This window comes from Triticum aestivum, chromosome 3D (genome assembly GCF_018294505.1).
Source record: "Triticum aestivum cultivar Chinese Spring chromosome 3D, IWGSC CS RefSeq v2.1, whole genome shotgun sequence".
In the NCBI taxonomy this organism is placed as follows: domain Eukaryota; kingdom Viridiplantae; phylum Streptophyta; class Magnoliopsida; order Poales; family Poaceae; genus Triticum; species Triticum aestivum.
The window spans coordinates 482,912,564-482,926,111 of NC_057802.1; the positions used below are offsets into that span (position 1 = coordinate 482,912,564).

A 13,548-nucleotide genomic window follows, 5' to 3' on the forward strand; every position below is an offset into this window, starting at 1 on the left:
GTTGAAGAGACGGTAGATGTGAAGTTTGATGAATCTAACGGCTCGCATGTAGAGCAATTGCCAATTGATGTAGGAGATAAAGACCCTTCGGAAGCAATTCAAGACTTATCTATTGGCAAGATTCGCCCAACGGAGGTGAAGGAGAGTACCTCGTCCGTTCAAGTGGAAGCCTCAACTTCATGACAAGGTGAACCACAAGTTGACTTGGAGGCATCCACAAGTGGAACTTGCCAAGATGAAGGAAACGAGGAAGTACAACAAGATGAACCTCATCAACCTCCTTCTCCACCTCCACAAGAGAACAACAACACCAACAATGAAGAAGTACAGGAGGAAGAACAAGATGATGAAGATGATGTTCCACCCTAACCCAAACAAAAGCTCTCACGAGTTAGAGCAAGAGTTTCAAGAGATCATCCCGTCGAACAAATCTTTGATGATATTCAAACCGGGAGAATTACTCGCTCTAAAACTTGTTTGGCTAACTTTTGTGAACATTATTCATTTCATTTCTAGCACTGAACCTATGAAGGTTGAAGAAGCTCTTGATGATCCGGATTGGGTGAATGCCATGCATGAAGAGCTACACAATTTCGAGAGTAACCAAGTGTGGACATTGGTAGAAAAGCCGGACAACAACCAAATGTCATTGGAACCAAGTGGGTGTTTTGGAATAAGCAAGATAAATATGGACAAGTTGTACGCAACAAGGCTCGTCTCGTCGCCCAAGGCTGCACTCAAGTCGAAGGTATGGACTATGGTGAGACATATGCCCATGTTGCTAGACTTGAGTCCATACGCATCTTACTTGCTTATGCCAATCACCATGATATCACGTTATACCAAATGGACATTAAAAGTGCTTTTCTAAATGGTGAAATCGAGGAGGAAGTCTATGTTAAACAACCTCCCTGCTTTGTTAATCCTAAGAAAGCTGATCATGTTTACAAACTTCACAAAGCTCTTTATGGTCTTAAACAAGCTCCTAGAGCGTGGTATAAATGCTTCACCAAATTTCTTATTGAAAAAGGCTTTGAAATTGGGAAAATTGATTCTACACTTTTTACTAAAAGGGTTAATGGTGAATTATTTGTGTGCCAAATTTACGTGGATGATATCATATTTGGTTCAACTAACCCTTATTTTAATGAAAAGTTTGGAAGGCTAATGTCGGAGAAGTTTGAGATGTCTATGATGAGTGAACTCAAATTCTTTCTTGGTTTGCAAATCAAGCAAACTAAGGAGGGTACCTTTGTTTCCCGAACAAAGTATACCAAGGAATTATTCAAGAAGTTCAACATGCAAGAAAGCAAAGGTATGAAAACACCCATGCCTACTAGTGGACATCTTGACTTGACTAAGGATGACAAACCGGTTGACCAAAAGGTTTACCGCTCTATGATTGGTTCATTGTTATATCTATGTGCCTCCCATCCCGATGTTATGCTAAGTGTGTGCATGTGTGCACGATATCAAGCGGACCCTAAAGAATGTCATCTTAAGGTTGTGAAAAGGATAGTGAGATACTTAATTCATACACCAAACTTTGGCATTTGGTATCCTAAGAGGTCTTCTTTTGATCTTGCTGGCTACTCCGACTCGGACTATGCTGGTGACAAGGTTGATAGAAAATCCACTTCGGGTACTTGTCAATTTCTTGGTAGATCTCTTGTGTCTTGGTCCTCCAAGAAACAAAACTCGGTATCCTTATCCACCGCCGAAGCGGAATACATTGCCGCCGGATCATGTTGTTCTCAATTACTTTGGATGACCCAAACTCTTAAGGATTATGGGATATATGTGAAACATGTTCCATTGCTTTGTGATAATGAAAGTGCTATTAAGATTGCTCACAATCCCAGGCAACATTCTTGAACTAAGCATATTGAAGTTCGTCATCATTTCATTCGAGATCATGTTGCTAAAGGAGACATCAATCTTAAGCATGTTCGTACCGATAAGCAATTGGCGGATATATTCACCAAACCGCTTGACGAGAAAGTATTTTGCCGCTTGAGAGGTGAGTTGAACATCATTGATGCCTCAAACTTGGAGTAGAAACTCCATTTGGATACATGCAAGGCATGAGCCTTTTGACTAATCCTTGATATTTCTCTTATGATGATGATCATATGTCTTGGATATGTACTTGTACCCTTGCATGTTATCTAACCCTTGTAGGTACTTGGATGAGCCCAAATCTATGAGATTGCAACTCCCTCACATCTTGAGCAATCTCTACATCACCAAGTTTCTACAATATGGTGGTTGAAGACAAGGAAGCATGAATTCACTCAACATATCCTTTACAATTTCTGTATATCAAATTTCATTTGGTATCAAGTATCATGATTGTCATTTTGGACACACAAGTGCTCTTCCTTGCAAGACTAACCCACGTAGGAAAATGAACTCAAACTACAAGTGGTGCTCCCAACTCTTGATGAACCACATCAACCTTGAGCATCCAACACAAGTTCGACTACATGATCAAGATCAACACCACCACCTAAGGTATGTTATTCCATCTTAGAGCAGCTTTACCCCAAGTCATAGGTCAAAGCAGCTCAACAAGATGTGAATACATCAAAATGCTTAAACGAAAAATGGTAACCCATTTTGAGCTTAAACGATGGGTATGACCTACGATCAAGTGTTATCACTTGACTCCTCAATCAATATACTCTAACATAGGTGACTTTGTCGCCGACCCATTCTAGATGAAGTTCTCAAGTGTTTCTTTATGTTTCTTGCTTCTTTGTTCCCCTTTTCAAAAAAACTTCATCTAGATTTCTTCTCTTTTAGTATGTTATTCTCTGCATCTAATTCATTGCAAATCCTTCAGTTAATTCCTTGCAAATCTTTGTGAGATCTTAATTGCCAAGTGAGCTGAGGTGACAAAAAAATTCCTCTGTATTGAACTCGGCCTCACCGATTTCTGCCTATCGGCTAGACAGAACTACAAAGTACCTTGTAGACTGTTCATCGGTACAACCGACAACGACGAACCCGGTCTGACCGATATGCACCATCTATGACACTGCCAACTCGGTGTCGCCGATGAAACTGGATCGGCGTTACCGATTTCACTACTGAGAAAACATTTTGCCATTACAATTGTCATTTCTTCTCCAGCTCCACTCGATGATTCTTATCCTCTACTCGCATCTTAAATTACATGTTGCTTTGTAATGTGACTCAAGGACCAAACCTATTTGAATCATTCTCCAGAAGATCCCTTCTTGGAAATTGATGTCAAAGGGGGAGAGAGAGCACATCAAAGCTTATCACATAAGAGAGAAAGCACATCTTAGCTTCTCCAGATGCTTATTAACAATAGAGGAGAGAAGTCACATGTATTTAAGAGGGGAAAGACATGTTAGTGTATGTTATGTTTTCCTTGCACTGATTTTCCTTTACTCTAATTTTCTCTTACCCTACCTTCTCCCATTATCAAATATCAGATTCAGGGGGTGAAAGAGTTCATATCTAAGGGAAGAAAATCTTTGGAATTCATTGCATATCTTTAATCCTTGGGGACATGTCTATATCCAAATAGAGTACTAAGTACTCACTCACTACATGTCATCCCAGTCTTGGTACTCTTGTGGTTTTTCTAAACTTGCCTTGATTAGTAGGTGTCCTTGTGTTATCTAACCCTATTTTCTCAAGTTCACCTCTTTCAAAGCCAGCTCAAGACCACAAGGTAAGTATATGCGTCACACTCATGTACATGATGATCTCTTGTTGATGTACATATTGTTTGCAAGAAGGACTCATGAACATGAAGGAACAATTAATTTATCTACTGATTTACTCTTATGCATATAGCCAAGATACGTATAGCTCATTGCTTGCTCTGATATGCCTATGCATTCACATGCTCTCATGTTCTATCTTTGCATGATTGCATACATGTACGGGGAGCCAATGCATGTTACATGTCTTTCTAAAGCTTTACTTATTACTCTTCATATCCTTATCTAAAGCTTTGATGTATGTTGTCATCAATTACCAAAAAGGGGGAGATTGAAAGCATAAGTGCTCCCTGGGTGATTTTGGTAATTAATGTCAACATATCTCTTGTTGGACTAATTTCATCTAGTATATTTCAGAAAGTTCAACAATGGCGTGGCATGGACAAGAGGATGAGGAACCCCTTGAAGATGCTAAGGACAAAGATTGGCAAAAGCTCAAGACTCTTCATTTCTATTTTAGTGATCCAAGATCACATTGAGTCCATAGGAAAAGCCAATACTATTAAAAGGGGATGAGGTGTTGCTTAATGGCCTACTTGCTCAAAGTGCTTAGTGATATGCTCCAAAGCCCTCAACCACTTTCTCAATTCCAAATATGTCCAAAACCCAAAGTCAAACTCGGCCCCACCGATTCGATCCATCTGGCGCCACCGAGTTCACTTGACATAGCCACTGCCAGAAACCTTAATCAATTCAGTCTCACCGATAGGGATCTCGGTCTCACCGAGATGGCCTTGCAAACTCTCTGTTGCTTGTTGCAATTATTTCAGTCTCACCGAAATAAGCAATCGGTCCCATCGAGTTTGCCTGACCAACTCTCTGGTTTGCTCATTGTTGAAATCTGTCCCACCGAGTTCATGCAATTGGTCACACCGAGATGAGGTTTTTCCCCTAACCCTAGCACATCGGTCCCACCGAGTTGATCATGTCGGCCCCACCGAGAATCCTAATTTTCACATTTTGAACTGAATCGGTCTCACCGAGTTCACCTGTTTGGTCTGACCGAGTTGGGTCAAATGTGTGTAACGGTTAGATTTTGTGTGGAGGCTATATATACCCCTCCACCCCTTGTCTATTCAAGAGAGAGCCATCAGAACGTGCCTACACTTACACTACTCATTTTCTGAGAGAGAGCCACCTACACATGTGTTGAGACCAAGACATTCCAATCCAACCACAAGAATCTTGATCTCTAGCCTTCCCCAAGTTGCTTTCCGCTCAAATCATCTTTCCACCATAGCCAAATCTGTGAGAGAGAGTTGAGTGTTGGGGAGACTATCATTTGAAGCACAAGAGCAAGGAGTTCATCATCATCACACCATCTATTACCTTTTGGAGAGTGGTGTCTCCTAGATTGGTTAGGTGTCACTTGGGAGCCTCCGACAAGATTTTGGAGTTGAACCAAGGAGTTTGTAAGGGCAAGGAGATCGCCTACTTCGTGAAGATCTACCCAAGTGAGGCAAGTCCTTCATGGGCGACGGCCATGGTGAGATAGACAAGGTTTCTTCTTCGTGGACCCTTCGTGGATGGAGCCCTTCGTGGACTCGCACAACCATTACCTTTCATGGGTTGAAGTCTCCACCAACATGGACGTACGATAGCACCACCTATCGGAACCACGCCAAAAATCTCCGTGTCTCCAATTGCGTTTTCACACTCCAATCCCACCCCTTTACTTTCTTGCACTTGCATGCTTTACTTTCTGCTGCTCATATACTCTTGCCATGCTTGCTTGAAATGTATTGCGAATGATTAAACTTGTGCTAAATCTCCACCTCAACATGAAGAATTTAAAAACTGCTACTTTTGCTTGTTGAGGGTCTAATCACCCCCCCCCCTCTAGACACCTCTTCTCGATCCTTTCAAGTAGAAAGGGGATCGAGAGGAGGGCGGCGACTTCGAAGGGGAACGAGTAGAGTGGGCGAGGGGGGCGAGGGGGCCGTGGCCCCTTTGGTTTTGCCTGGAAAGCGTGCGACGCAATGTTGGGCTAGGCCTAATAGGCGAGTGTCAGAAAATAGTAAAAAGATACAAAAAATATACAAGACACAAAAATCAATAAAAAGAACCCAAAAAGAGTAAAAAGATACAAATTAACTATTTTTAGTTTAATAACTAAATATTTATAAAATAACAAAACTCTCAAAATAGTAAAAATTCAAAATAAATATTCTAACTTTAATAGCTAAAAGTCTCAAAAATATTCTAAAGGCTCAAAATAATAATAATCTCAAAATAAATATTTTAATTGAATAAATAAATGTTTCAAAATATTAAAAAAAAGTCTCAAAATACTAAAATCAAAATAAATATTCTTATTTTGATAACTAAAAGCCTCAAAATTCATTGAAAAGGCTTACAATAATAATATACTTAAAATAACTATTTTTACTTTAATAACTAAATGTTTCAAAAAAAGTATTAAAGTAATAATAAGTTCAAAATAAACATTCTTAATTTAACAACCAAAAGTCTCAAAAAGAAAAGACTCCTATATAGGCAAAACAAGGGAGAAGATTTTTGTGGAGAAAGGAAGTTAAATTGTTTGAGAAACAAGTGTTGCCAACACTCCCATATATATTGGCAAAACTTAGTGATGGCGTTCAAATTCAATGAATGCGACCACTAGACTAATTACCTATGGCGTTCATACAAATCCAACGCCAGCACTATCTACCAACTGGTCAGTACAGTCGGGCCCAGGAATTTGTGGTGTGTTAGAAAAAATCAACGTCGGCACCTTATAAAGTTGCCGTACCAAATATGACAACACCAGCACTATTTAGAAAATATAGTGCTGGCGTTGAATGAAAATGGGGTGCCACCAACTAATGTTGTGGCTAGTCATTTCTCTACCAGTGATGCATCGTCTTGTGCTCTAGATTTCATGTGGCGCCTCCTGTTGACTTGCCTTATTTACCACACTTTGTATTTCCTTCTATGTGACAATATTCTTCCATGTTTTAGCCCATTTCATGTGGAAACACATTAAAATTAGTCATTAGTGGCAATATCGAAGTAGTTCTCTCAGAAACTCTGGGATTATTCAGTCTAAACAATAGTGGAATAAGTGCAAAAATATCGGTCATCACAAGGTTTGAAGGCGGAGTGTGCAGTACAGTGGCGGCGTTGTTCCTGGACTACGCGGATGTTGGGCAAGAGGGAGGGATGGAGTGTGAAATTCGAAGCTCCGGGTTTTTCGATAGTCGGGGGTCTCAGAGGCCTACATGGCGGAGGTCCAGACACCCGTGAAACTCTCCTAGCTTTGCTTCAGGTTTGTGAGATTTCGAGAATGGCATCGCGGATGTTTCGTGAACGTCATTGGAGTTTCCCTAAGAGATTCCTACTAACATCGCCCATTTGGTTAAATTCTGTGTACCATTTGCATTGGTAAACAAAGCTTAAATATCATACATTATTACACGGATCAAGATTTTCTACCAACCACCACAAATTACTTGCACAAGAAATTGGCAAGCACATAAGCAATAAGACTAGCACAAGAAAGATACAGAAAAAAATAATGCAAATTATTTCAATTCTAACTTGCTTCTATGAGCACAATGTAGAGAGCAACAATACTCCAAGCGCAACAGAGCATGCCACAAACCAATAGAAGACCAGTTCATAATTTTGCAATTTAATTATTTTAGGGCTGGACCAACTCTACACCTCTCAAGCTGCATTGGGTACTCCTCCCACGGTCCCACCTGAACAAATGTATAGATACACATGTCAATGTAATGAATCATTTAAAAAGAAGAAGTGTATGAAAGACACTTCTTTTAAATAACAGTTAAAAAAGCGATGGGCGACTATACTGAAGATGTTGCCAACACAGAAAATTCTTTAAAAATAAATAAATTCTTCATAGATTATATAATGATTTTCTTAAGTTCATCACATATTGTACAATAAGTTTCAGCTGGTGCAAACACCTTTTACTACCAACAGATGACCAGAACACTATTTCAAAATCGAATGAATTGAGTAACTGTATTTCCCTAGTGGAAAAGGGGCTTTTTTATGCAAGTGATGATCGGTTGAATCATCATCTTTGGACCCCGAATCATCAAAAAACTTTTTACTCTTCCGCAAAGAAGACGGGCCTGCCTCGTTCGCCCCATCGTTTGCTTTTGTGCTTTCAGGGGATCCCATGGAATGAGCCTCCTGCTCTTCCACAGGCACATCGGGGTCCTCGCTCGCATTTTCCAGGTTAAGATCCCTGTAAATTTCTTCCAATTTGGTTTCGGGCAGAAAAATTACCAATTTGACCCTTAGTCCCAGTGTTATATTTGGTCACTGTATTTTCATGGTATATCCAACAATCGCCACGACCCAAAAATAGTAAGTAGTAGAGATCACACGAGGGAACCGAATCCAAAATGTCAATCGATAGAGACTAGAGTCTGGTAAATTTTAAATAACTACTTATATGAATTCATTTAACACGATAGCATGGTAAATGGTGCTTAATTTACAACAACACAACTACATGATAGTCATTTCAATTGGATAACGAAGGGATAGAAAGACCGTACATGACTCTTCAAGCTATAACAGTGACATATGTTATACTATTTCTGGAAAATGATTCCATTTATAATCAGAGAACAATAGGATGCTCCTTAGATTTATTTTTTAAATAACTACTTATATGAATTCATTTAACACGATATCATGGTAAATGGTGCTTAATTTACAACAACACAACTACATGATAGTCATTTCAATTGGATAACGAAGGGACAAAAAGACCGTACATGACTCTTCAAGCTATAACAGTGACATATGTTATACTATTTCTAGAAAATGATTCCATATATGATTAGAGAACAATAGGATGCTCCTTAGATTTATTTTGCCTTAGAGTCCCTCTTTTGGCTTGTAAATCTGAATTCATGTGCAAGTGATTAACCTTACCCAGACCATATAGATCAAGTTAGTTTCTAATCGACACTACCGAGGATCATGTAGATCAAGTTAGTTTCTAATCAACACCACCCAGGATCAATATCTCAAACTAATTAACTCATAATTATTTTTATATTCTCAAACATTAAGTTGCCTCTTAGTTTTAACACTGGTCGCAAATGAGGCAATGCTACAAAAAGTGATGTTACTGAAATGACATACAACATTGAAAAAAAAGTTACTAATGAGGCAAATGCAGCTTGAGAATTACTGAAATGTACATTAATCGGGGTATGTGGCCCAATTAATTGTGTTGTTAATGTGCATACCTTCTCTTCAATGTTCTAAGTTGCGAGTCTTAGATACCCTCAACCAGCATAGAAGTGCGGGTATGTATTAATACCTTTTCTAGGTAATGTATATATTAATACGTAAAATTATTAGTGGATGTAGTGTACCTCATCTCAGTTATTGTCTATAAATGAAGTATATACTCGCAATGCCATATGACCTATTAATATTTGAAAATGAATTCATGGTAGTATATTTGGGTATCGAATACCATCGGTATCGTGCTTTTGTATGTCTCTAACAAAACAAGGGTATGAAAATGTGGAGGTGGAGTCTTGGGACACCCATTTTAACATGTACGTTGTGTGAAGGTGGAGTCTTGGGATATATATTATGTGAAGACTAGCAGATGTTGTTAAATTTACATAGTGTCGATCCCGGGATGCTGACGTTATTTTCAGATATGGATTGATTGGGCGCTCTCGCTCACTGCTGATACGTTCCTCTCCTCATGCATCCGACCATTTTGCTCCAGCGCCTTGATGGGGCTTCTCCTCCTGCGTCGTTCTCCTATATGGGCCCCTCCTCGACATAATTATCTCCCCTTTGAAGGTTGACAGGTCTGGGAGCTCACCACCATGGATGACTGGAGAGTGGTGTTCGAAGTGCAGGTCTACGTGGTCGCAAGGTAGGGATTTAGGGTCATCCGATGCGGCTTCTGCAGAGCTCCAACGAGTTGAATTCATGGCCCGGGAGACAGGTAGGTGAGGATGATGGTATGAGGTTAGAGATTTATGTTATTTTTTATTTTGTCAGTGTTATTTTGACACGTTGCAAGCTTATGTGTGTTTGACAACAAACACGCCGGGGACATGCTGCGGTGACTTTGGATGTGTACCAAAAATGTTGTTAGTTGCAAGTGTTTTTGCGTTTCCGCAAGCGGTGACTTTTTGTTGCGTACACGTGAATGTTTTCCCTCGGAGATTTCCTATGGCCAAGGGATTTGTTGCACACGATTTTTTTGCCGCATGACCTTATTTGAAATGTTGCCTCGTTTATTTGTATGTCTTTGCAACCTTGTAAGAAAATGTTGCGCATAGTGTTTTCATGATGCAAGAAATGGTATTTCACATTTTGATTTTAGGTGGGGTCCGACCATAGGGAGCCTCTCTTCTTTTATGTTGTCATCTTTTTTTTGCGGGATCTTTTATGTTGTCATCACTGAGACCATATCTTTATTTGTATGTTTTTACAACCTTGTAAGAAAATGTTGTGCATAGTGTTTTCATGATGCAAGCATTGGTATTTCATATTTTGATTTTAGGTGGGGTCCGACCATAGGGAGCCTCTCTTCTTTTATGTTGTCATCTTTGTTTGTGGGATCTTTTATGTTGTCGTCACTGAGACCATATAAAGAAGATGACCTGAGCGAACCAACATGTGGTTGGATGGTTAGTGGGACAATGCTATCCTCAACTCGTCAGGGTTCAAGTCCTGATACTCGTATTATTCCTGAATTTATTTCAGGATTTCCGGCGATGTGCTTTTAGTGGGAGGAGACGTTCCCATCGACGACTCAAGATAATATGTCGGCTCGGTCTCTCGAATGTGCTCACAGGGATAGGCTGTGCGTGTGTTTTCATAGGCAGAGGCAAAGGACGAAAAAAATTAAGGTGTGGCGAATTCTTAAGTCGTTGTTTTTTATGCACACACTTGCTCGACGGCCACGCCTGCCCACGGCCGTTGTCGGCCATCCGCCCGTCCCGTCATCCGCCTCATCCTGGCCAGCCGCCGCCGTGCTGTCTAGGATTGCCGCTGCGTGCGAGTGTAGTTTTGTTTTGAGAACCGCCCTCGCGGCAATTTATTTAAGTATTAGGCGGATTTGCATCCGATTGTACAATGTAAATAAAAAACAGGGATTACATCAAGAGAAAAAGAGCTAACAGCAATATTAAGCGCGTCCTAAGCGCATGCATGAGCAGCCCATTCACTCCTCTCTTGACCCATTGAAGCTTGAATCCCTGGAAATTTTGGAGATAGATTTTCATCTCCCTAAAAACCTTGCTTCGTGGGTGTGTAGTTGGTTAGTGGCTTCGTGCGTCAACGCTATGGCTGGTTCGTGCATAGTGTACTGGCTTCAGGGGGGTCTGGGGTGATCGGTTTGTTCGTGGGCTGCGTCTGCGTGGCCCAGTTATCAGCGAACGACCTCTCGCTCTCGTAGCAACCTTTCTGCACGGCAGCGAGGATATCGAGCGATAGCAGTAGATGTGTACGTATAAAAATTTTATTCCACCCAAGCAAGGCATGGCGTCCTCAGCCAGTATTCATAGGGATGAGTGTATACGCGTATACATGAGCGTCTGTGTCTATATTGTGTTAAGAAAAGATGAACTGAAATAAAATGGAACAAATGCCAACATTATTAGTGACCCAGTCGCAATATCACGTAATAAGAATATAACAAACGGATTCGAGATGTCGATTTATTCATAAATATATGCACATCGAATGTAGACGAAAGAATCTAGACGCGCGTACAAGAATAATTTAATCACGGCCACCCTCTCTAATGCATGGTTTCAAAATGACAAACACATACTACTACCAGCGTCAAACAAAATATAATCTTTGCCACGGCAGCCGGCGGAAGCATATCCCGTTATGACGAACCGGGGCGGATCAGAAGTCCACGGCGCACCTCGTCCCCAGCATCGTCGGCACCGGCGTCGCGCTCGCGTTCGGCACCGGCAGGCGCAGCGTGCAGCTGATCTTGCTCTTGCGGCGCGCGTTGAAGACCCTGACCTTGAACCCGAGGTCGGCGTACAGCCTCACCTTGACGTAGTAGAAGCCGTCGCCCCTCTCCCTCCGGTACGAGCGCAGCGCGCCGCGGTCGTCGACGACGGACGACCCGGCGAACGCGGCCGTGACGGTGCGCTCGCCCTTCCTCTCCAGGTAGAAGGGCTCCACGGGGTCGTACCCGAAGCGCTCGCCGTCGTAGGACGCCTGCGCCTCGGCGTACTCGTAGTGGATGCGGTAGCGGTTGGGGTTGCGGACGCGGACGTCCACGGTGAGGTTGTACTGGAGGACCCCCTCGCCGCCGCGTACGCCTTCGGCCAGGTCGAAGCGGGAGAGCGTGGCGGAGACGGCGGTGGCCCTGACGGCGCCCGGGCGCAGGATGAGCCAGAGCACGAGGGTGGCGGCGCCCAGCGCGATGATGACTAGGGCGATGACCTTGAAGACGAAGCAGAGGAGGCAGCCGGGGCCGCTCCGGCGCGGGGCGGGCGGAGGGGGAGGCGGGGGCGCGTAGTACGGCTGCTGCGGGGCCGGGTACGCGTAGTAGGGCGCCGCGTTCGCCGGCGGCTGCGGCGGCGGCTGCTGCTTCTCGTAGGAGGCCATCTGCGCGTCCTGAACTGAACTGGTGATCTGCTCGAGAAGGCGACGGATGTGTTGGTGAGATAGGTGACTGATGGACCAACGATGGTGCTCGTGATGGTATTTATACGGCGTTCTTGACGCGTCCTGGCCGTTCTGGACGCGTTTGCTTTGGGCAGGCTCGCCTGATTTTTTGGTGTTGAAATTTCGCGGGTTGCGACTTACGAGCAACGGGATGGAGAGAGACGATTTGATCGGAGAGAAGGCAGTAGGGTACTTCGCGGAAGCAGGGGATCTTTACGGTTTGTGAGGATGGTTTTGATTGGTTGCTCATTAGCTCCACTATGAATGTTTTCCATTTATAAAACCGATCTTTCTTCGCTCTTAAGAAAATGACTCAGTTATTTTAGTACTACTAGTACTATATTTGGTTGAGCGTCACGCGTATCAGAAGTTTGACCGTAATTGTTTGCACTGGTCGTAGTGTACACATCGTTGCTGCTGACGTCCTGTCGCACCCGCAGGATCATGCCAAATCTTGTGTAAAAAAAAGCCCACAATAACTTACGCGGTGAAAAAAGATGACTTTTGTAAAGAGAATATTTTATTCCTCAAAAAAACATGTAAAGTTTCTAAGTTGAGAGAACATTTTTTAGAGGGTCTTCTTCTAAATAAAGCCCTACTTAAAATATATGTCTATATTTACACAGATACGAAAAGATTCAAAATGGTAGATCCAACTAATATCAGCCGTCAATTCAGGTCAATCCAACAATCTATATTGCTTCAAATGGTGAGAGCTCAACATGTTTATCATGCAATTAATTACATAACAAATATTGATGTCACCGCTAATCACATAATTAATGTGCAAATAATATCCTATCTAATATATCTGTGCAATTAATACCAGCCTAATATCAACGTGCATTGCACGTACACATTTACTAGTAAGTACTTTAGAAGTCTTCCTTCTCTCTCGTGCCCAAGGCAACATTAGCGGCGGTGACTGGTCTACACGGCTCATCTACGAGGCAGCATGCCCCCTCTCCCTCCCTCCGCCGCTCCAACAATGAGAGGGGGCATGGACCCAAGGGCTTCAGTCCCATGGTAGTAGAGTTACAAATAAATTTAGATTTTGTCTCCGATCGACGAGGGTGAGACGATGTCGTAACCGTCAGCGTGGAATAAGGTCTCTCTGACTCGCCCTTTGTTT

At 42.3% G+C, this 13,548-nt stretch overlaps 1 protein-coding gene across 1 annotated transcript; it reads right to left on the reverse strand.

Annotated features, from left to right (window-relative positions):
- Nucleotides 1-11,416: 11,416 nt before the first annotated feature.
- LOC123079857 (NDR1/HIN1-like protein 10) lies at nucleotides 11,417-12,434 on the reverse strand. Its single transcript, XM_044502679.1, has one exon. It carries the CDS (start codon nucleotides 12,354-12,356, stop codon nucleotides 11,640-11,642), a length of 717 nt encoding a protein of 238 aa, XP_044358614.1. The 5' UTR covers nucleotides 12,357-12,434; the 3' UTR covers nucleotides 11,417-11,639.
- Nucleotides 12,435-13,548: the final 1,114 nt, after the last annotated feature.

Coding starts and splice junctions, on each gene's coding strand:
- LOC123079857 (XM_044502679.1), bottom strand. CDS start 12,356: ATGGCCTCCTACGAGAAGCAGCAGCCGCCGCCGCAGCCGCCGGCGAAC.